At 43.7% G+C, this 25253-nt stretch overlaps 2 protein-coding genes across 2 annotated transcripts in view; both read left to right on the top strand.

The window, feature by feature from the left end:
• The window catches only part of LOC114874617, a 101466-nt gene that overhangs the window by 70241 nt on the left and 5972 nt on the right, over nucleotides 1–25253 (top strand). Inside the window, exon 10 of the mRNA XM_046286272.1 lies at nucleotides 12028–12149. The gene's annotated coding sequence lies outside the window, so the exon portion shown is untranslated. The remainder of the gene's footprint in view (nucleotides 1–12027; nucleotides 12150–25253) is intronic.
• LOC123987924 lies at nucleotides 20117–23026 on the top strand. The gene has a single exon (XM_046286274.1). It carries the CDS (start codon nucleotides 21909–21911, stop codon nucleotides 22362–22364), a length of 456 nt encoding a protein of 151 aa, XP_046142230.1. The 5' UTR covers nucleotides 20117–21908; the 3' UTR covers nucleotides 22365–23026.

Raw genomic sequence — 25253 nt, 5'->3', positions numbered from 1 at the left:
AAGTCGATATAACTTCTAGCTTCGCAGCGCTTTCATGAAACTATTTAGCCACTTCCATCGACGACCAAGAAAGTGATTGGATAACTTCGTCGCTAAACGAGGAACACAATTAAAGTTACAATTAAGATACTAATCGAACCGGTCTCTCTCGCGTCATTCACTCGTCGCGATTTTCAAAGAACGACCTATCGTTTGGCTCGTTCTTCCAAGGAAACTCGTCAAATCGTCCGCATAAATTTGTTCAAATTATACTAAACAATTTTTATTCAACATTTTCTTCTGCTTTCCTTATTGCTTATAGCTAACTGGATTATCGTTATGGTATTCGTCGAATGACGCGCGCGAATCGATCTCTATTAAATAATTCATTTAATGCTTTCAAGATTAATTTATATTCCACTGTGTTGCGATATTAATTCTCTGATAAAATCTGCGAACAGAGAATTTCCAAAGGTGCCGACGGCTATCTAACTCGCGAAAGGATACTTTACTGCGTATTGACGAATAGGGATGAAATCAAGAATACATTTCCAAACATATTTTTCCGATATACTTGGATCCTGTTTCTAGCGGTCACTCTACTTTTCTGCGTAATTACTTCGAACACGGAAGTTAACCCGCGTCAGCGTGTATAATTTTCGTATCACCTCGGTGTGATACAACCGTTTCTCGATTTCTCTCTACGTAACGAGCTATGATCTCCTTAAAATGACAGATGACATAACGAGACAGTTTTTTTCCCCACGAAAACGGGCCGAAAATTCTCACCGCTAGCTTTCAAATATTAAGAGCGAACGGAGATATCTGTGCGGCAGCGAAACGCAATCAGAATAGTAATTAAGGATTCGGTTAACGCTCGAAGCGCGAGCGTAGAACGCAACCCAATTTAAACACACAAAAGTGCACGCTGTGCTAGCGAGGGGAGTAGAAGGAAAAAGAGGACGGGTGGAACGAGGAGATGCAACGGCAGGGTGGAAAAGGGAGGACTCGTTTCTTCGTGTCGTACGGGTGCGCGCGTGTGTGCAGACGACGCGAGATTCGGTCGCGTTCCCGCGCGAAATCGAGTCGCGAGCGCGCGTGTTGGATGCAGCCGCTGCCAAAATCTCCTTTCTTCAGCGAAGCAAATTTATTTCCCCGTTTCATTACTATTCGAGGCTACTTTTTTTTTTTATTTTCACAACGAACGCGTTGCAAATTCGAGCAAAAACTGGAAACGGATTTTCACGAGTCATCGGTCCTCTTAATTGGTTTCCGAGTACGATGACGTCAGGCTTGGAAAAAAATTCGACGCAACTCGAACCCGTTGGAACGTCGCGTCGCGGCGAGGTTAGGGCGCGAGCACGCGCCCGCGTACGCACACTCGGCCGCTTTTTTTCACGAGGTCCTTGCACATTGTCAGGCGTACGCAAAACCCGACTCCCTCTCTTATACGTGCATTCTTTCGATCACGCGTGTACGTGTCGCGTATGCACACGCGTGCACACAGCTATCGGGGGGACGCGTGTGCGCGTTCGTGTCGGAGACGATGCACCGCGCCACGCCGCGCCGCGAACTCGGCTCTGAAAAGTAGGGGGAGAGGGAGAATTCCTGCGCCCTCCTCTCTCTCTCTCTCTCCTTGGTCCTCCGTTGCTGTCGTCTCTGGCTGCCCCTCTGGCTACTCTTCCTGTCCTCCCCTCGGTCCTCGGTCGGTCTCCTCTCTACCTACACCCTCCGTCGCGTCGTCGTCGGTGCTGGTCGACGAGGTGGACGGTGGCGCGCGCGAGACGCGCTTACACCATCAGGCCGTTTCGAGAGAGTAGCAGCAGGTGGACCAAAGGGGTCGGCGAGGGACAGGGAAGGAGGAGGACTAGGGTAGCAGGAGGAAAGCAAGAGGGAAGCAAGTGGAAGAAGGAGAGAGGGAGAAAAATCCGGCGGTGGCCAATGGGACGGAGGCTGGGAACCCCGAGCGGGAAGATCCGACAACGTCGCCGTGCAGTTTTTGTTTACCGCGCGCGCTCCGAGGAGAGCGCGTAAGCTGCTCCTGCAGCAGCACCACTAGCAATGCTTGCACCAGCCAGCAACGATAGTAGCGACGGGGAGAAGCCAGCAACCAGAAGCGCGCCACGTCTCTCCCCGTCCTTTTCCATCCTTCTTCCCTTCTTTCCTCTTTATCCATCTCGCGCTTCCGTTCCTCTCTCTCCTCTTTCGCGCTCTTCCTGCCCGTTGCTCTTGCTACGCTTCGACTCCTCCCGCCGGACACCGTGACCACAGATATAGGGTAGCAGGCTGTCTCCACAGGCACACGGGTCGGAAAGAGAACAAGAAACGGTGGACGGTGCCCACGATTTTGATGTTAGTCGATAAAATTATCCGCGTTTCTTTCGTTCGCGATGCTCATCCTCCTTTCGCGTCGCGTCGCGTCGGCCCGGACGCCGCGCCGCGCCGCGACGCGAGTCCTGTCCACGCGTCTAGCCTCGTCCCATCGAATTATCGTCTCGCGGATGGAACAGCGCGAGATCCCGTTCGAGATTTTGCTCCAGCTCCGGCCCGACCTCCAGCGTTTTAATTAAAATAATTAAATCGCGAGGGTTGGCGCGCGGGCGCAGTCCGATGGCCGAGCGTCGCGGAAGGAAAAGTAATTAAAAGGAACGCCGTCGGCTTTTCCAGCAAGTTACGCGCCCGTTTCCCGATTTCAGGCACCCTCGATGATGTATGACCGGCGCTTCGGGTACCAGTTTTCCCTCGCCGCTAGCCGCGACGCATCGCTTCGTAAAAACTTGATTGATAGTACTGTTGCCGTGCTAAGTTTCCTCCGCGATATTAGAATCATTCGTACCGTGAACTCGTATCGTTTTTCGGAGTTAACGAGCGAAATCGTCGCTTCTTTGCGCATAAGCGGTGAACCTGATGAATGGCGCTTTGCACTTACCTCTATCTCTATCCCGATGACTTTCTAGCTTTAGATTTAGATGATTTCATAAGTTACGAACGCGCATAACGATTACTTGTGGTTTGCTACTTTGATTCACGATGAATTCACTATTCATTTTAGGAAAATCCTTTGCGGAGGCGTAAATCCTAGTCGTAACGTTAAGCAAGCAGTTGGCCAAAGGCTAATTCGTTCCAACAAGCCTCCCCCGATGATGAAATTTATGATATCACTCGAAATTGAGGGCAGAGACGCGTCTTAGGTGGCTTATCGCAGCGGCGCCTTTTGCTGACGAGAGATCCGCGAGCGTGGTTAACGATTTTCGACTGCACCCGGTCGAGATCGAAAGATTGCGCGGGTACCTTCTTAATTTATGGTCGAAGCGGGTAACATTTCTCAGCCACCCTCGCCGGGACCTGGCCATAACTCCAAGATCGGCGCCAGATTCAACGTGGAACGAAGGGAATTTTGCCAAACCTGATGCAGATTGATGGGATCTTTTAGCCGATGAACCGCGGAAACCGTGTCCTCTCGCGAATTCAGGAAACATAGCTTCTAATCATTTCTTTACTAATTTTCTACTTAAATGATTCAGAAAAGAAAAATATCGAAAACTTACCTCAGTTTCTTCTCTTCTCCTCCCTCGGTTTTCTTTCAATTTCTTTTCACTGTTCGGATTCCTTAAACGCCTTTCTTCTCGCGTTTAATCCTCTTAAACGTGTCGCTCTTTAAGTTTCAGTTACTTTAAATGTTTCTCTCTTCTTGAATTCCGTTTTTGAAGACAAAAATCCCCACCTTTTTTCAATTCGAAGAATATTCACTTTCCTGGTCCGTTTTTTTGGATGCAGAAAAATGTGGAAATCCTTGTGTCTGAAGAACACATTCTTGGATCATTAAATCATTTAGGATGTGGTAAAAGTTCACAAAAAAATATAACGATTGTGGATAATCTCATAGTTATGCTGTTTCCTACGGCCTACGCACATTCGTTTTTACTGCATTATTCACCGCGTTATTAATCCAAATGTCAGTTTTCAATTCTATCTAAAAGCAAATTGACTATATTTTCCAAATACCCGTGAAACTGACGAATATCAAACACTAAATGCTGAATTTCAATATCAACATTTTTCCAATCGAATCACGTAAATCTTTCAATAAACAAGAGGGTGATTGTTTTTTCTCTTTATTTCGGATCGTTTTAACTTCATCCCTCGAAGTTGAAGTGTTCTTCATCGATCGAACGTTTAGGAAGCTCCGATTGAAGTTTCATTTTCCAATCGAACTCGAAACAAAGCCGAATGACGATTGTCGGGACGGATCAGGAAAGTTTTCGGAAAATCTTTTTACAAGCGAACAAAAAAGGTATTTCGAAGAAGAGTAAATTTAGCCGGTGTAATATTTTACTAGGACAGTGAAGCAGTGGCGAGTGAACTGCTCGTTTTACAATCTTCCGGAGTGTTCTTCCTTTCGTCGTTTGCACCCTTCCCCGTTGGCCAGCTCTTCGAACCAACTTTTTGAATGTAAAATGCCACACTTCCTTAAGTAAAGCCATTTTACGTTGCGATGAATTCACCAACGACATTTTCAGCCGGCATGAATCGTTGCTATTCATGAATTATTTCGTCGACATTTGGCAAGACGAGGTAAGAAGCGGAAGGAGGAGGAGGAGGAAGAAGGGAAAAAGAGATACAAGAAGGCGGGCTGACGAAAATTTTTTTTCAAAAACATCCCGCCTCCAAAGTGTCGTCGTCCCGTAATGATACATTTTCTTTAACAACGCGCGTGTAAAGCGGAGGGAGGAGTTAACAAGGTTGAAAATGAATAGAATCATTCGTAGATGAAGCACCTGGACCCGCGCGCCCATACAATTTCGCTGTGAAAACTTCTTTAGAAAGCCGACAAAAAAATTGGGAAGCTCTTCCGTAGAAGATAACGGTAGTATCTCCTGGCGAGAAAAAAGAAGGCAATAAATTAAATAGCAATTGCTTTTCATCCGCGGATAGATGCTGGAAATGAAGGAATTCATGAAAGGATAAAAAAGTCTTTCGACGAAACGGAAGATTACTATGCGTAGAATTTCCAAATGAAAGCTATTGCTAGGGTAAAGAAATGCGAAAATCTGATTGCGGGAAAAAATGGAGAAAAATCGGGTAAGCGAAATGTCGAGATGGCAAAAGAGGCGCGTAAGTTGGCGTCGCGCGAGCCACAAAGTCGCCGGAACGTTTCGCAGCTGCGGGTGGTAGAACGTTGCTATAAATTACCGGTGCACCTCGAATAGACTCCTCGTGTGGCGAAAGTCTCGTATTCCTGTGTCTGCCGTTGCTTCTCGCGTTCTTGCTGGCCCTGTTTGTCGTGTCAGGGCCGATTGAGCCTCGACGTTCCAGAGAAAGTAGCCAAAAGGGACCAATTGTCTAACTTCACCGAAATTCCTAATTAAAATTTCGATGCATTCTACGTACGAGTTCATCGCGATTACCGTGACATTCATACGCGGATGCCACCTAAATTTCTAATTTCATTTCATGAGAAAGGGCAAGAATTTCGTAGACGGTTAATTTTCGAGTAAATCGAATGGCGGTAGGAATTGTGGTTTCGTTCGCTTGAACGTTTACGGGTTTTTTTTTCTTTTACGTTCAACCGTTACTTTTCGTTACTTTACACAGCTGTTCAGGTAGGAAATGCGATTCGCGCTCGGCGCAAAGTCGAGATAATCGTTCTCGATGACACGCATCGCCGGCCACCGATGATCGGGAACCGCTTTCGCGTTTCCTGTGCGTCTCTATTCACCGCTCGATTATGCTCATTTCAAGCCGTCGAGGTGTGTTTATGACGCATTGTTGCTTTTCCCGTGGGGGAAAGCTTGGGTCCGATCCTTTCAAAATTGAATTGTTGGACAATCCAGATCGTAGGGAATAGTAATAACAAATCTTCTCCATCTCCTACTTATTATTTCTATAGATAAGTGTTCAAATAACCCCTTACATCCGCCTATCATTTTAAGATCACCATTAGAGATCATTCTACAAAAAATGAACCGAACAACATTCGGTCGAATAATCGCATGCAGAGCAATTAACACGTTAAACGAAAGAACATCAGAAAAGCTCGTCCCATGGCGAGTTAAATTTAACGATCCAAACTCCCTCCTCTTCATCAGTTAGGTGGTATCTGGTGGAAAATAAAACACGACGCCGCGGAAATTCGGCCTAATTGTGGAAACACTGCGCAATTAGCCGGAAAAGGGAGCGGCGGCGAACTTCTCCTCTGCTAGTAATAATCTCTCTCTTTGACTCCTCTTTCTCTCTCTCCCTCTCTCTCTCTCTTTGTCAGTGGAAGTTGCGATGCTCGAAACAAATTTAAAGGAGGCCTGCCGCGAACCTACGAATCGTCGTTTGTACGCTTTCGACTTTCGAAGACGGGACGAGGATGGAAAGTAAGGTAGGCGAGCGAAGAAGAAGAAGAAGAAGAAGAAGAGGGAGAGGAAAGATGTCATCAACCTCGGAAGGCTCGCCGTGGACGGTGACTAACTGTGCAAAGTTTAACCCTTCTCCCTAGAACCTCCCCGACGCGGACAGAGAAATGTCGCGTATGCAAATCGTTGCCGAGGAGGTGAATGGTCAGCTGGGAAAGGAGCAGGCAATCGAATGTTTTTCGGCCAAAAGGAAACTGGAACGCGCGTACCAGGCGAATACGTTTCTATCCCATTGAAATTTCTTTGGATGGCGGAAAGGGTGGAGCATAAATTGTTGATTGTGTTTCGAAGGAATAGTAAATCTATTATTTCGAAACGAAATAAATTAGCGAGGACATCCTCTATACGTTATTCAAGAGGATGCATTTATACCAACTCCCTTATAACGACGACCGATACAAAGTGCGCATCATTATCGCGCGACGAATGGTGTTTTGAGAAAAAAGAAATTTTTTTCAAAGAGATCCGCGTTTTCGGGGCGAGGCTGCCTTAATTGCTCGCTTTCGACGAGAACGCCCCGCGAATCTCGCCGGTCCGACGATAGCTCGAGGTTCGTCGGCACGACGCGACGCGACGGGGTACGGATCGATAGAAAAATGCGCGACTTTTCGGCAAGTCGACGCAACTAGTTTCGGCAAGTTAACGCCGGAACGAACGAGACGGGGTGAGCGTATGTAAATTAGAACGACGCTCCTCGAACTTTTCCGAATTTCCAAAGTTTCACGCTATTCTCTGCCGCACGAAAGTTCACGCACAATGCAACACACTCGTCCGTTCGCTTCTTTTTTATCCTTCCTCGCGTACGTTGACTGACGTTCATGAAAAAAAAGGGGGCTCGTAAAGTTTGTTTCACGAAGAACTCGCTGAAACATGTAAAAAGAGAACAGAGCTTTTATTTTTCAAGTTTCTTTAAATGACTCGAACGAGCACAACCACCCTCAATAAGGTAAATAAAGCAATTAAGCAACTTGAAGATATTCCGATCGCCATTAAAAATGTCTAACATTTTGCTATTCAGACATCTCTGTACTCCGCTAAATAAAATGTATTTTCCCGGAGATTGTCTCGAATCTCGAGTGAAAAAAAGAAACGCGTACAACAACAAAGGAAACAAACAGAGGCGAGTTCTGGAGAAGAAAGCTCTTGCTCGAATGCAAGCTACCGTTTTTCCCTGGCGATTCCGTGGATCCGAATGGCTCGAGAGGCTGAATAACCGAACGGCGATACAGCAGCCTTGATAAAGAGACAATATAACGCAAAGCAACAGTTCCGTCGTCGCTTTGCTAACCTTCTCCCCGTCTACGGGACAAGTATAAAGGAATTTTTCCCTTAAGGAAATCGTACAGGGGCTGCTTGTTGCAACGAGACGATGCTTTTGAATAAAAAAAAAAAAAAAAAGAAAACTCGAACGCTTTTGCCTGCCGGCCAACGAACCGGTCACGATACACTCGGAAGCTACGGTTTTTCATCTACCGCCATCGAAAAGTATACTACATTCGACTTTCCCCGTTAAAACAAAAGGTACGTTCGGTTGCTTTTGTGCGAAAACGAGAAAAAAGGTAAACATCTCTGGGTTAGGGAAAAACAAAAAATGAAAAAAAAAAAGGAAAGGAGAGAGAACCGATTTTTCCTCTCGCGGGGCTTTTCGCTACTCTTTCCATCCGTTTTCCTCCGAGTCGGTTTCGAGGAGAGGGCTGGTGTCATGAATAAAAGCGGCCACGATCAACGGCTGCCTCGAGACGAAAGGTATTACCCTTCTTTCTCCGTAAACAATGCCGCTCGTTTTTCCATTTAACAGGGGCGGGAGAAGTTATTCATAAGCCCTTCAAAAGAATCGTCGACGAGCCAAGCGGAAGGGTTGAAAAGGGTTAAGAGGGTCAGAGAAAGATCGGACAACAACGGAGGGAAAGGAGTCAGGGAGTACTCGAGCGAAGTTGGTCAGCAGGATGAACCAAGGAACACAGACTACGACTACGACGACGGTGACGCCGACGCCGACGACGACGACGACGACGACGACGACGAGGAGGAGTAAGCCGGCAGGGAGAGACAGTAGTCCATCTTGCTCTTCCTGTATCTCCCTTGCTCTTTTCTATCTCTCTCTTATCGCCCTGTTCCCGTCCACCTCCCTCCTTTTTCTCTCCCTTGTTGACTGTGCGAACAATGCGCGGAAAAGTGTGCGATAAGAGAAAAAAATGGACCGCTGCCATTATGGAGTTCAGGGCCACTCGAGTTGTTTTGCTTCCACCTCCGCAAAGGAGCCTCGTACAGAGGCAACTGTGCTGAATGAATCAGTGAGCGAGAGGGAAGGATGTTGAAGGAGGAGCAGCCTGGAGAAGGGAGCCAAGGCCTGGAGGATGAGAAAGGGAAAGGAAAAAGGAGGAGGAGGAGGAGGAGGAGGAGGAGGGTGCTTTCACCACTAGTGGCCTAGACTTCTTCTTCTTCTTCGTCTTCTTCCATCTCCTTCTTACGGTCCCGTTGCCGTTTCTTCGTGTCTACCACCGAGTTTCCTATGCATTTGCAAACTGCCACAATTGTTTCTCTTCCACCCTTCTTTCTCTTTCTCTTTCTCTTTCTCTTTCTCTTTCTCAGTTTCATGGTTACTCGAATACCACAGCAACCCCCTCGGATACCCAGCGTCCTTGTTTCCCGCCTACTTTCTAACCTCCCCCGCTTTTACCCAACTCGTGTGTATTCATCGTTCGCAGCATGCTTTTCTTCGTAGCCGCACCGTGCGGTCTGTAACTTGGAAACTGCTCGAGAGCCCCCGGGGATGAGATGATTTACGCGGGGTGATACTTCTTGATTAGAGGTCGCTGTGTTACACTTTCGCGCCGCTTACCGGATCTCGTTGCCTCCGTTCCGACTCGGGAATTATCGCGATACCAGCCCGCCTTTCTTCCTCTTATTCTTTAGAACGAGAACACGGCGAGCACTTGTACGCGTCGTTGGTAAATACGTCGAACTGTTAGTCGAACTATCGCGGAAGAAATTCCGAACTTTAAGACGGTCCTTTCTTTTCAAAGAAATCTAGTAGATATAAATTGGTATGAGAAAATATTTTATGCGCTAATAGAGCTATTTGAATCATTCATAGATTCTTGCTGTGCTTAATTAAACCAAGGAAATCTGGAACTTAATTTACGGTTCGTGCCCCTGTAGCGATGCAACGGAGCGCGTATGCAACGGAGTAAAGTGGGTTGCAGCTTTTCAGGCGCTGATTCGTATCGTGTTGCAATATGAAATTCAATCCTTTTTAAAATTATTAATTAATCTGCAGATAGAAATGATATAGAAAACTCTTATCCGCGATTTTTTTCGAAGTAAAAGAATACAGTAAAGAAGTGTAACGTCGTTTTGGTCTACAAAGTGACATGGTCGGGGGTGTATGGAGTGACAGCCGCGGAGGCGCAGGAATTACCATAATCCTCGGCGTTAGTGTTGCGCGCGCGTGTTGGATAAAAAAAAATGCATCGTCCAGCGGTCGTTATTGGGGAATACAGGGTTCTGGTTAGGTTCAGGAGAGCCGGTTACATCGGCCGCCGGACAAAAGGGCTTTGTCGAGTAGAGACAGTGACAGTGATCAGACCGTGATGAGTGACAATGACGTCGGTCGGCTGTGCTGCAGCCCATTATTCCACCTGGCAGAAAGCTTTCCAGTTTGGCACACATCGAGTATCCAAGCGATCACTTATTATAATCATGCCGACCGTGTTGTTGCCGTTGCCGTTGCCGTTGTGTTGTTGTTGTTGTTGTTGTAGTTGTTGGCCATGGCTGACATCAGTGCTAAAAGAGGGTGTGGAGGATGACGAGGGGGTTGGAACGGGATGATCACTATTGGCTGATCAGCTTCGTCTCTCTCTCTCTCTCTTCCTCTTCTCGATCAACCGCTCTGATTAGTGATTAGCGCGAAATCGCGGCAGCTCGTTCGTACATCGCCCGGATGGTTGCCAGTCTCGGCTCACTGGCTTCATTCTTCTCTCCTAAGCTATTTAATTAATGCTGAATTCTAAAAATACCGACCGTCGTTCCTGCCGCCCCTTTTGCCCGCTGGACAACCGAGTAACGAACGTTGTTCGCTGCACAGGGAAAAAAAAAACGTTTATTCGATGCTAGAATAACCCTTTCGACAGACATCGACACGCTACCCCTGTCTTTTGTAATCGCAGAGATCGTGTCGCCTCGGTTTCTTTGAACTAAAACAAAGCTAAGTTGCACCTGAAACACACACGGTGTTCGTGTACTCGTAGGTAGTACTATTGCAGCTCCTAAGTATAGCTCTTATGTTCGAACGAGCAGCTAAGTAGACGCGTTAACACGGTGTTAACCTTTCAGCCAGGTGAGTCACTCGAACGCGGTCGGATTCGCTTTTCGCGTGTTATTAAGCGGAGAGCTGAAACGCGTGCTGCATCCCTAATCTGGTACGCTCGCAGCCGCACGAAATGATCGGGAAACGCGCCGCGCCGCGCGCCGTTTGTCCGTAACCACCTCGTTAAGTCTAACAGTCATTGTTTGAGAAAATTGATGTTCGCTTCGAAGTAACGTCAGAATGAAACGCTTCCGAGGCGTATAGTTTGCTTAAGATTGCACAAGCATTAATTTCAACGTTAGAATTCCCCATCAAATTACGTCCACTTACGACGAGGAAAGGAAACAAAATACAACGAATAACGATCGGAGATTCGGCGGTCTCCCATTTTCCATAAAAAAAAAATGCACTCTATTAGTCAACGTCCCTTTCAAACCTCTCGCGTATCTCTTACCGATTGATTTTTCTATTCAACGAGACACGAACCTTCGAGCAGTTCAAAGGATAATCGTACCAATTACGATATGCCGCGTTTCACGATCGATCCACTTGCAGCGATCCCAATTACGACCGGGGGATCCCTTGAACGCGACGAAAATCCGCTCAAAGGAGCCTAAAACCCACCCCGTTGAAAATACATCAACCTGTCCCTCTCTCTCTCTCTTTCTCTCCGTCTCTGTATCCACCCTTCGAATCTCTCGCATCCCCGTGAGTAATTGAATCCTCAAAAATTCCAACACCGAGGCGACCCGCAGGTCATCGACTTTGCTTCTCTGAATAGCGCCACGTAACCCAAAGGACGCGTCCCTCGAAGAAGGCTCGTGGGACGTACCGGATTTATTGCATAACAACCCCTGAGTCGGCTGGTGAACCCTTGGAAGTTGCGTAGGTCCGACGGTAGAGGGTGCTGGATAGGCTCGATGATCTACTTGTTGAATGGCGAGGAGAGGAGGCAGGATATTTCTGAATGAACGAACGACTGAATGGGCCGCCGCACATGGCATAGGGTGCCTACTTGACACCGATCCGTAACCTCAACAATCGAGACCGCCTGTCTTCGACTGCTACTGCTGACCTCCTCCCTCCACGTTCTCCCTTTTCTTACAAATACGCCGGCGTATCGGGCAATTATCGGTACGCGACCCTTTTCTTTCGGCGCACCTTTTATAGAACAAGGTAAACAGATTGTTCAATATGCATTGTGTTTTCACGCGATTAGCTCAACGTCGCGATGAAAAAACAGGAAATCCCTGCGACTTGTTAGTCAGTCGTAGGTTAACAAACAAGGAAACTGTTTCTTCGTTATGATGTAAAAAGATAATTGGTCATTTTCAGATTGCCAATCGATACAAGCGAAATGGGTCTCGGAAAGAGATATCGTCGTTGTTATCATGGAAACTGAAAAGTCAACCCCGAGAACCTTCCTCTCATCTTATCGTACCCGGTCATAATAGTTGGTAAGTAGTTTAAGTCGTTTATCGGTTCCTACCAGCATACCAATTATCTCCAGCCAGATGTTGAGAATTTTGAGGCTTGCTAAAACTTTTCGATCGCGTTACTACGGAAAGTCCAAGACAATGTGTCCCTTGATACCTCCTCACGAGATTACCCATCAAAGTTAATCGATGCCACTTTCGATTCGAATAACTTTCCAAGGGGGCATTATCATTTGAAAAGGGCCATTTATAGAAATCGAAATTAATCGACCAAGGAACTTTATTCTCCTTTCTACTAAATTTATGTTTTTTTTTTTTTTTAAACAAATGAAAAGAGCAAAGTAACGGAAGAAAAACAGGTTTGTTAGTTCAAACAAGATTGTCCTCGGTTGCGGTTTAAGCGGTCGTAAAAAGAGCAAGAATAGAAGACGATTTAACGCGAGAACGTAACGCGTAAACGCGAAATCAATTGGAGAAATAAAAATCTCGAGACGTCTGAAACGACGCGACGGCCACGGTGCGTTGACACGCGTTTACGACCACCCTTATCCACGAGGAAATCCACTTATCCTTTTAACGTGTCCCGACAACTCGGCAACGATCGTCGTTAAAATCCGTTTAACCCTCGCGCGACGAATTAAGCATCGACCTCGTTAACTCGAAATTAAATCGCCCCCGTGATCGTGCGACGAAATTAAAAACAAAATCGAGAACAGCGTATAACAACAAGGTAAAAGAAGAAAATAAAAACGACCCGATAAGCGTTCGAAGATCGCTTATCGCTGTTCATCTAACCCCAAATAAAAATGAAAAAAAAAAAAAATAAAAAAAAAACCGAAGTGGAAGTCGAAGAAATCCGAACAGACGTGCTCGTCGATGCCACTTAAACGGGGTTAAATCGTTTCCGGACGAACCCTTCTCTTCGAACATCTTCAACGAAAAGAAGGGGGGGTGGCATCGCGACGCGAGCCGGAAGGCAAGCGTCGAGGGTAAAAGATCGTCATGCACCATCATCCGAAACTCTTTTGAATATTTTCGTAGAATAAAAAAAAAAAAAAAAAAAAAAACAAAAAAGAACAGAAGAGATAAAACGTGGAGGACGAACCGAAGGTAGGATGAGAAGAGAGAGAGGGAGAGGAGGAATGAAGAGGGTTGGAAGGTAGCGATGGTGTGGGATAAATGTGGGTGGTGAAGGGGGTGTTAGCCGGGGCGGAGACGGTGCATTACGACCGGGACAGGGCATGGCATGGCTAGCTCAGGAAAGTACAGGATGTGAGAGGAGGGGTAGTTGATGCAGGAGGGCGGTTGCCCCAGTAAAAATCGATCCTCCCCACTCTTTTCCTACTTTTTCCCCTAGAGAGGTTTGCAACCATGAGAGGATGGGGCTACGAGGGTGGTAGTCAGGGGGTGGACCACCAGGGGTGGTCGTGGTGGAACGAAGAGGGGTGGAGGGCTTGCAGGGTTACCTACAGTGGCTCACGAAAGTATTCGAACGCATGCAGTTAAAAAGTTTTTCAACAAGAAAAACATACATTTAGACTTTAGTTTTCAACGTAATGTTAGAAATGATATAAGACACACGTGGTAGGATTACAGAAGTTCCCTCACCTAAGATCTTATTTATTTTTAACAGGATGTAACATGGAAAATTCGAGTCTATTACGATATTATTAATTATAATTTTTTAATTGTTTTTAAAAGAAGAATTTTTTAAAAAATTTTCTAGATAAAAAAAATAATAAATCTTCGATGTTTTCTAACTGACGAGGTCAAGAAGCCTTCCCCTTAACCTTTCTAGGGGTAAGGTGCACTATACAGAACCAACTGCACCCTTCTTCATAGGATCACCCTAATACTTGCGCAAACGTCCATCCTATTTGTGTGTTGATCCACGTGGTTACCACTGAGAAGCGTATACGTATGCGTGCACAGCACACCTCATTGACGACTGCAAACGCCTCGAACTTTTGCAGCGTCTTCACTTTCGTGATGTTTATGACGGCGAAACGGTGTCAGAGCGTCGAGACTCGTGGGAATGAAACAACGAAAGCGAGACTCCCTGTGACGTTACTTTGACGGCTGTTTTCAGTTCTGACGGGATTTCTAGTAGATCCTCCCCTATCAGGAACACCCTTAGCAAAGATCCCCGTCGTGTTAACACGTCTATACGTATCACTTGTTGGAGAAATTCAGATGGCGAAGTTATTATCGTTTGTATCCCTTGTTAGAACATTTCGATAGATTAAATTACCTGTAACATTCCATGGATTTTATAAGGGGATGAAATTTAGTATGTATTCGTAAATCCTAGTCGGTTTCGATAGAAAAGTTTCAGGGTTAATGGAATCAATTCGCGAGGCAAAAGTTTGAAAATATTTGAATGAATCGAATTAAAAAAGTATCCAAAGTTGGCCGGGTATTCTCAAGCTCCCCGATCGTAAAGCAGCGTTTCAGCGAGACACGGAAAGACGGACGAAACAAAGGAACAATCCGAAAGTTAAACGCAAAGTTAATTACCATTAAAGCAACATCAACAATCGCGAGAAGCAAAATGCAAATAGTCATGAAAGTTTGAAAAAATATGAGCAACACCGTTCGAATCGGTTTCCTCGCGGCGGCAGGGGATTAATATTCCTTATCGAGTTGAAAGTTGCGATCTAGCTACGCGTTCGCGGTCCGCGACCTCACAGGGGGGGTGGTAGATAAACGATAATTACACTTAACTGCACGTGAGCCAACGGCAACCGTCATTTACTTGGTCAACGATTTTCATCGATGAATTAAAAAAAAGGGAAGAAGAAAGAAAGAAAGAAAGCGGGAAGGTAGCGGCGACGATCAAGAGACGATTTGAAAAGGTTGGCCCATTTGTTGCTCTCTTGTAGAAAACTACCCTTTACAGGATTTCCAAAGGTAAAAAGGTGCTCGACTCGGTTCGTAGTTCAAGATCAGAACGAGACGATGAAAAGAAAACTTTACTTCGCGGCAATGACAAACACCTTAACCAGATTTCATCCCCCCCTTTGGAATGCTACCCTTTGCAAACAGAAAGAGATCATAAACTCTATCCCATTCACGGAACAACACAGTGAAAAGTCTCACCGATTCCGTGGAGAAACATTGCGATTCAGTGGCCTAGAACTTCTCCGAGGAACCGAGGAACTCTACGCGACCCCAAAAAGAAAACGCATAAACCTAGCCTCGCTCGTATATTTCTTGGCGAGCCAAAAATTTTCCTGATCCCCCGACGATATCCAACAACCGTGTGCCACTGTACCCGGTGCAAACTTGTGTCGGTGTATCTGTGTGCTTCTAACCCCGTGTCTGTGCGGGTGCACACGCGATAGTCGTGTGGTTCCACGTTGAAGAGGGTGAGCGGTACGCGCGCACCACCCTCCTTGTAGGTGCACAGGCTGGCACGAGGGGTGGACGCGTGTGAGTGTCGGGTTGCAGTTGTATGCGGAAGCGCCGCCTCCGCCGTCGCGGCGCTTCTGTCGTCCGCTGCAACGATGAAAAATTACCCAGAAGCAGGGTTGAAAGAGGGAAAAAGAGGAAGAGACATGGAAAGGTGGGACAGGGTTGAAAGAGAGAAGAAGAAGAGGAAGCGCGACGGAGGGAGGGGGAGTGGGAGTGAGAGTGAGAGAGAGAGAGAGATAGAGACGGGGGCAGAAAGAAAGAGGCTGCTGGTGAACAGAGCACCGGCGGAAAAGAGGGAAAGAGAAGAGGATAGACGAAGCGGTTTTTTCTCTAGACCCCGAGCCCGAGTCGTCTAGCGCTGAGTTCGCGAGCCTGACAGACAGCTGCAGCGGAGCCCTGATATATCGACCGGGCCACCTAACCAACTACCCGCACTCACTATTATACACCTGGCCACACACACATGTACACTGGGGCCGAGGGGGAGGGGTAGGGGGCCAGGCCACGCGGGTAGACATGCTGGCGTGTACGAAAAAAAGCCGGCACACAACCACCAGCCTCTCTTCCCTAGGTGGGAGCCACTCTTTACGCTCTTATACACTCAAACACGTACACACCGAATTTTCTCTCTCCTCTCTTCCTTCCTCTCTTTTTCTATTTTTTCTTTTTTTTTTTTCTTTTTTTTTTTCATCCACCGCGTTCTCTTCACCCTGTTCTCTCTGTCTCCGAACAACCCTTCCTCTTTCTCTCTCTTTCTTTCTCTTCTTCGGTTAGCCCCATCCTACCGGTCTACTGTCTTCATCCCACACCAACACCCTTGCCAACGGTATATATACCCAATCTCTCTATCTTTCTTTCGCTTGCTCGTTGCCGCTTCTATCGTGGAAAAAGGGTGGTTGCTAGAGCGAAAAAGGGTGGCCTCCGGTGGGATGGCTGGGGTGAGTAGAACAGGCCGGAGGATCAGCCAGCTAGGAAGGGGAGAGAGACCGGTACCAAACCGGGGGTGGACAAGACGAGCGGTGGGTGCAGCGAACGGAGCCCAGTCAGCTCCAGGATAATTAGATCCTTTACAGGTTACCAATGATTGATAGTCTTCGAAATACGTACCTACCACCCTCGCTCTCACCCCCGTTGCCTTTTTCTTGCACGAGTACGTGGTCGTCGACGTGCACGTGCACTTATACAACCGAACGAAAAATGTACAGGTGTGTATATACGTACGGTGTGTACACACGTGTGTATACGGACATAGGGAGCATGTACGGTTTCGTAGCTCGTACGTCGAACTGTGCGAGAGACCATCGGGAGAGGGTGGATGTGTACGATAAATGCGAAATCCCCTTCAGGGACGATTACGTCCTACTGAGCTTCGGCTGGGTCATGACCGACCCTCCACCTACCTCCCCCTTTCTCTTAGCTATATCGCCTTGTCTGAGGGAAAAAAGAGCTACGGAATTGTTGGACTTCGCCACTTGGCTGCACCAACGACGACGACGTCGACGATGCACCACGACGACGATCGGCAAACACCATAGAATTCGATCGATTCTTTTCACCGAGACATCGTTCCGAAGGAATCGTCTTAAACGATCATTCCCGTGCCACGCTTACGAACAAGCATCGGGCTGGTTTTAGGACGAGCCAACGGTACCGGCAGATCCTTCTGTATTGAAGTTTCTACTCCGGATGAATGGGCTACTTCTGTTTTTCTTCTTCCTTTGCGTGGCTGTTTCTTTAACGTTCTACTCTTACAAGGCCGGTTATTCGATCGTTCTCTCCTCATTCTGATTCTTCTCTTCGAGAGTTTTTACTCTCAATGAATCGAGTGCTTTTACTTTTTTTTTTTTTTTTTCATTTCCACCACTCTTTCTTTAACCTTCTATCTTTAGAGGGATGCTTGTCGGACAGTTGGTACTGTTGCGAAATAATGAGAGTAAAAATAAAGAGATTGAAGTGTAACGTATAATAGGTATAATAAGATGTTAAATCTCTTCAATTTCTTGTTCTGTGTAGGAACGAACAAGTTGAAAAGGAGGAAGTTGCCACGCGACCAAGTTATGCGTCTCATATATATTTATCATTTCCCTTGTTCATCCACTTTTTTATTAACGATAAAAAGAAAAAACAGAAACGATATCCCGCGTGTGTAGGACCCGTTTGTTCTTATAGTTTTTATTTGCCGCACGGGCCCGCTTCAATAGCGGCTGAATGGGCGCGCAAATACCATAAACTTCATCAAATCACGGTTTTCGATATTAAATTTATCATCGGCATTGATTGCTTACAATGCACCGGTGTCAACCGGTTTTCAATAGTTCCGAGACAAACGAGATTCCGATGAAACGTGGAAGTACCGCTTAATTCTTCGTGTTTTTATCCGGCTAAATAGTTAAGTGATCGCTGGCACGCGCGTTTCTCTTATTCTGGACGAGGATAAGAGCGTTCTATTATCACGAGCATTCGATTGCTTGCGCGGTTGCTCGTTAATCCTTGATTCACGTGAAACCGATCGATGACGTCAAGTATGAATAGCTGAAAGAAAGGAAAGGAAAAAAGAAGCAACGGGGTACACATTTTACCCTAAATCGACGAGTAAAGCGTACGCTCCTTGACGTCAGAGAGAAAACGCATCGCCATTGGTATCTGATTAGCCGATCAACGCGTATCCGTTGACGTCAACCGGTCGGCTGATTTCGCGGTATAAACTCGTCGTATTTTGAAAATCAAAGGACGAAATAGGTGGACGCGGAACAGTGCGTGGGTGAATCGATATCTCAATACTGAGTAGAGAAACAATCCAAAGATAATTATTATTGCTTATCGAATTAATTCAAATATGATTAACCCTTTGCGATTGGCAGATTTCTCTGTTGGGAATACCCAGCTCCTAGTCGGGGAAAATTTAGTTTTTCAGAATCATTTTTCCCTGATTAATTTTGGAATCAATTTCGCGGTGGTAAAATAACGCGTGGGATGTGCGGAATGTGTCGATTGTTCTTTCAAGACGTGTCAAACGATCATGAATAATAAAATCAAGATAAATCTTCTATGGGGCATTTCATGCGAAATCAGACACCTTTTGGAGCACCATTTTGCTGATTTTGCTGAAATTAAGATATGTTGTAGGTTTTAATGATATATAAACGTATCTCGAAGGATTTTAATTATTTCAATTGAAAAATTTTTATTAGGTACTCCCATATCTCCACTGTAAGTTTCTAAACTTTATTATTACGTCATATAGAAATGCAAATGACATGGCTTCTGTGCTTAAAAAACAATTGCAAACCAGTAATTGTATGCACACCAAGCAAGTTAGGTCATTATATAAATTTTAGTTTCGCTGAAGGTATCCGGGGCTGCTCGCCTTTTTTCGAACAAGGAAAAACAGATATTCCAATTTATTCCTTTTGCTAAAGTGACTTAAGAAATATGTTTTTTTTTTAAGATATAATGAATCAAAAAGACCTTATATTTATTACCTGAATCATCCATAGATCTTGCTTCTCTGTATTTTTTGTATTTTATTCAAGTGTCCGGGGCTACCCGCCCTTCCCCTACTATATTTCAAACAGCTGTAAAAATTTTTTAAAATCCTTCGAGATACGTTTATACATCACTAGAAACTACAACCTATCTAAATTTGAGCAAAATCCGACATGATGCTCCAAAAGGTGTCCGATTTCGCATGGAATTCCCCTATGACATTTGCGAAGCGCCGCCTCTGTAGTGTCACCGACCACAAAGAGTTAAAAAACAGGCTGAGAAAGGTGTATAAGAGGATATACTAATAAACGACTATCATTAAAACTTTCTCTGAATCACTATTTCAAAGATCAGAAACATGTTAATAGTGACTAATTCGCTATAAATTTCAATGGCATGTTCTATTTTGACTTTCACTGTATATAGAATGAATAACTTCATTATGCAAATTAATCGACGGAAACCCCGAAACCGGTATACGGCTCTGGAATTTCTCGATAATGATTTCTCGAAATCATTGACCATCTAAATCTAACTAATTACCAAGTTTTCTGTAATCGAATAATAAATCGAAAGAAAAGCGTTTTGTGGACTGTGAATGGTCGACCATCTCGCGAGACAAGTATCGCACCCATCGTTGGTTAATTACTAAATCTAATGGGATTGTTCGCATAATGAGTGTCGTCGGTGGCGAGCCAACGCGACGATGTCCATCAAACAGGCCGGACGAGCAACTTTTTCAACCGGCCGGAAATTAAAGTAGCTCGTCGAGACGTTTTACAGCACCCCTTCCGTTTCCCTTTTTCTCCCTCTACGATCGTTCTGTTCGTTTTGTCAATTACCTCGATCGTCCACACCCCATCCTCCTGCTGTTGTAAGGTGCTCGTTACCAGCGTTCAAATGAGTCCAGGACGAGTGCGTCAAGTATTTGGTTTTTTCTTCTTTCTTAACTTCGATTTTACAGTTTTCTTGACGCACTCGTCGATCGACATATCGCGCACGATAACTCGTGCCTAGTTAATGATACGTTGATCATTGATGGATGAATAATAATTTATTTATAGTAAAATCGCTAGAATATCCGGATATTTTAGAAGAATTAAGTAAAAACATTTGAAACATTTTCGTTTCTGCTAATATTTACTGTTTATGAACGGAATACTTGTTCGATGAGTTTCCTTTGTTCAAGGAAATTATAATAAACGATATTTCAGGAGTTTTAATTGAAGCTTGTACCTACCAAGGGTGAAGCTCTCCAGAGAGGCAAACAACAGTAACAAAATAGAAAAAAGATAAAAATATGAAAGTTTCGCGTTCCTATTTGCACCGGGGAAAAATATAAAATTTCAGTGTACCGAGCCGCAAAAGAAGCGGGAAATACGCCGTTCGTGTTTCCGCTCGTTATGAACCCTTTAACGGCCGTTATTCTTTCGAAATCCGATACCAGAAAAACTGTTTCCCCTCCCTCGCCCTTTCTATCGATACCTTCGCCTCTCTGCGCCGTTAATTGAAAATATTTTTCACCGGCCAGCGACAATGTAGAATAAAATCGATGGAAATTTCCTCGTAAGACGGTCACCATTTGCAACGATTCCACAGACCTTGTATTTATTCGTGTTTTTATTTCATTAAAATATCATTTGCAAAGAATAATTTTCAAAATATTGCGCTAAATAAGATTTTCAAGGAAACTTATTTTCTCCAATTAATCAGTCATTTCTTTATTAAGAATATCGATAAAACGTTATTCATACAGTCATTTTTATTAAACTTTATATTGAATTATGGGAGATTAAATCACTCAGCAGTTTTTTCATTTAAAAAAAACTAACTTTATTTCACGAAACAGGAAAAACACGTCCAGCTCTTCTAAGATTTTGATTCGACTCTCACAAGAAGGTTGGTGTCCGCTTTTCTAAACAAACGTGTTTATGATCCTGCCTTGGCGATAGTCTCTTATCTTGGGTGACGAAATCCAGATTCATCTGGTCGTCCTTCTGTCGCTTTTGTTTAAATTGAACCTCAGGCATTTTTGCTTACAATATAGAAATATTATCCTAGAGTACCCTAAGTAATATTTCAACACTTTAAACTTTAAATTGATATATCACAAATGTCATTCGGTAATACTTTTATGCGTTAGACTTTCTACGTTTGAAGCCATTATTAATATCTGTACGCGCGTTGAACTTTAATCCTCCAGTAATCAATGATTAACACAAGAAAGCAATCGAATTTTATTCACCTTTCTGTGGTAACAAAGAAAAGAAAGAAATAGGGTGCTGCGTAAACAGTAAACAGTAAAAGGAGTTGCATGAAGGTGGTAACACGATTATCCATCATCGACGGCATCCCCGTGAGGAATTGCGGCTAGGCTAGCAAGGATAAAACGCGTCTCCCGTGTTCCTCGCTTTTCCATTTTCCGCGAATACACACCGATGACGTTTCGGCCATTTTTCTTTCTCCGTAAACTCCGTGAATTGTCGCTGACGTTCAACCAGGATGATACTGTTACATTATATACAATTCAAGAATACATACAGGCATCTAAAGACAGGAGGAAATGGGTAACTGGTGACGTCAAATGCAACATGAACTTAAGAAAGGTATGCTTACGGGGAGGCTGGTGCAGATGCGGTGGCATCAACCTACGCACAATGATCAAAAATCCCACCACGGGGAGAGGGACAGTTCACTTTTACTAAAAACCTATAAAACCCAGAACGCTTCGCGTTCATCCTCAAACAATCATTGAAGTTTGACCAAACTTGATCTATTCCGTCCATTCCGGTCTAACATAATATAATAGTAGACGATTGTGCGCTGACATCAAATTAAGATACAAGACGCTTGTGCAAATATCGAAGAAGCAACCTGAAGATGTATTCCAAGCAAAGCCTGTCGCTTATCAAAGGAGGAGTCCTGTGCTTGTTGGTGATCTCTTTCATAGAGAAACAACTGTACTCAGAAGCCAAACCATCAGAGAATGCAGGTGAAGAATACAACTTCATAAAACAAAATCAAATCAAGAAGGATCGACATACCTTTGAGATGGAACAACTGCGGCACACGTCAAGTTGCGCTTACGTCGTCGAACCTGTCAGTAAACGCGGTTATCGATTTGCCGAATTGGAAGAATTGTACGACATCAAGTGCGTGAATATCAGTCAACCTTGCTCAGCTATCACATGGCCGAAGCACAAGTGCATGCAAACTTTCAAGACAATCAAGATAAGCAACAATTGGAACGACAACATGATAATCTACACTGGTTGTGTCTGCGCTTACAACCACCATGGCAGCAATAAAACCAGTCCTGGAAATACTAATCAGTAATTCCGCTATGCGTGTTATTTATATTTAGTACTTATTGATTTACATTCCAGATTAGTATTATAGTTGGCTAATACTAATCTTCCAAGCTTAAATCCCTCGATTCGATTTAAAATTAGACATTTGTTAAGTTAAGGGTTAGCTTAGGTTTTATTCGACCCTTGATAGTTTCAATTTAATTTCTTATTTCTCAAGTCTTTCATTTGACAAATGTCAAGGGTTAAGCGCGTTAAGTACCATATTGTTTCCTCTGTAGTCGTGAGTCACCACCGTTTTTGTTCCTAAATCTGTTACAGTAATGTTTCACTTACAAGATATTTGTTCCAACGATACCTATAGTCGTAATACCATGTTGTAACACAGTTGCAAGACAATCACCATTAGAAGTCAATTATAAGTGAAAAATACTCAGTGACGTACTATTACAGCGGGGAAAATCTTGTTTTGCTCAATACTCGATACTCCACGGACAAATATACCCGTGCAATAGGTATTATATAATTAACAATAATTATAAAATAATAATGTTTATGCGTTTTATCGACGAAGCAATGTATCAAACATAATATTTATTTATTTATTTATTTATATATATATTTCTGTGAATCTCTTCCGTGACTATAAATGTGATAAAGGTATATTTTTTGTACTCTTACCAATCGTCTTTAAATGGTGAAAATAATGTACAACTAATCGCTTAATATTTACTTCCTTTTTATAAATTTATTTAATAAAATACAATATCTGTTTGCTCAATAACCTGTATTATTTCTTTCATATAGAACCACATGTTATCGACTTACAATTAATAAGTGGAAATTTGCGCCCCTATAATCCGAATAAAAATTAATACAAGTATAATATGTAATAAAATGAATAATATATTAATTGTTAACGTCGTTTGTAGATATTAAGTAACTTATTCATCTCAGCGCAATCCACAACCTGATGGAATTTCTTGCTCGATGTTCAAGCTATCTTTTTCTTTAATTCGCTTAATTGACAGCTGATAGTACTCACTTTACGTTTCTTCAATGAGATAACACCGAAATATTTGTTATACATTTTCCGAACCGCACGATAACAGTTTCATTGTGATCCTGATTGACACTTCTAATTTGTGAAATTATTCTAGCTTATTTATTTATACAAATATTCGTAATAATTCCAAATTAATAGACTTTTTAAAACTCAACAAACTGGTTCTCACCATTTCGGAATCAAATTCGAATTGAACTTTATTGACAAGGAATCCGTACGTTCGTCAGGTGTGATTGTTGGAGATACCGTTCGTTTGTTTCTGTGCAGTTACAACGGTATTAAACGCGTAATTCGATTTCAACGAATTAACCCTTTGACTATACGCTAAAAATCCGATTCGTTTGGTAGTGGAAAGCGTATGTCATTCGAGAATACGCAACGAAACAAAATTCCATTTTATTATATGCTACCATAGGAGTGGAGTTCAATTATTACATTTCATAGATTGCAAATATTCTCTATATTCTTTTATCCATAGAATTATTTATTACGATTGAACAAATATCCAAGGATCGCGCAGCGTCCGCGTTGATCGTGATTGATCTACTATAGATCCACCGGTGATTCATTCGCCGAGTTCGAATGTCGATCGATAACAATCATCGAACGAAATATTCGTAATCTGCTATGACACAGAGGGAAATTCTAATTATTTAATTCGAACGACCCGTTTCCTGTACCGTCGAAGAGCAAGAAACTTTCATGTGAGCGCAATTCGCGTGCTGCTTCAGGAAATTCCACGGGAACACGCGTCCATTCCCAATCGCGACTGAATCAGCTTTTAACGGCACGGGTATCAGCTGTGTCACACTCGTGGCGAGTGAATGTCGCACGAGGAAGATTCCCACCTTAGCCATTCTAAGGAAAGAATCATTTCGGTAGAAATACATATGTATGTACAGTGTGTCCGCGCTAAAGTGTGACAGACGTTTTATTTCGTAACTATTGATGATAGGAAAAATTGTTTATATGGAAATTGCACGGTACAAGGGGGTCCATGTTTTGGCGTGAACGAAAATTTATTTATATTATTAGTTTAAAAGATATGATGGTCAAGTTTCGTTTTTTAAATGGAACTATATATTTTTTTTCACATCATGTGATAGTGCTTTTCAAGACGAATTCATTAAGCTTTAATGTATACACCCGATTTTAATTAGTTTTCAAGATATAACGTTTACAAATTTCCCGATTTTCAGTAGATACGTTTCGGTTTGAGTGGCAAGTCGTAAAAGCGGCCCTATTGTTGCGGTTTCTTATTCTTTGGGTCTGCCGTTTCTAGCGTAGACCCCCGCTGAGGCACTGACCGCTACAATAGGGCCGCTTTTACGACTTGCCACTCAAACCGAAACGTATCTACTGAAAATCGGGAAATTTGTAAACGTTATATCTTGAAAACTAATTAAAATCGGGTGTATACATTAAAGCTTAATGAATTCGTCTTGAAAAGCACTATCACATGATGTGAAAAAGATATATAGTTCCATTTAAAAAACGAAACTTGACCATCATATCTTTTGAACTAATAATATAAATAAATTTTCGTTCACGCCAAAACATGGACCCCCTTGTACCGTGCAATTTCCATATAAACAATTTTTCCTATCATCAATAGTTACGAAATAAAACGTCTGTCACACTTTACCGCGGACACACTGTATATTCATTAACCATTCATACTTTTCGTCTTCTCCTAAATCGAAATCCTTTCCGAGGATTGACAAGACAGGTAGATGTAACAATTTTTCAAAATTTCACTTGGTGCGCCCCATTCGTTGCTCGATCACCGATCCTTCAAAGAATTGAAATATTTTCTATGAAATGTTTGCAAACAAGCACATAGAATAGATC

This window comes from Osmia bicornis, chromosome 6, assembly GCF_907164935.1.
Source record: "Osmia bicornis bicornis chromosome 6, iOsmBic2.1, whole genome shotgun sequence".
Taxonomy (NCBI): Eukaryota; Metazoa; Arthropoda; class Insecta; order Hymenoptera; family Megachilidae; genus Osmia; species Osmia bicornis.
The sequence above is the reverse complement of the archived record's forward strand: the minus strand, read 5'-3'. Positions and strand labels throughout refer to the sequence as shown.

What these genes read in the sequence shown, in the direction of transcription:
- LOC123987924 (XM_046286274.1), top strand. Translation starts at nt 21,909, where the DNA reads ATGTATTCCAAGCAAAGCCTGTCGCTTATCAAAGGAGGAGTCCTGTGC.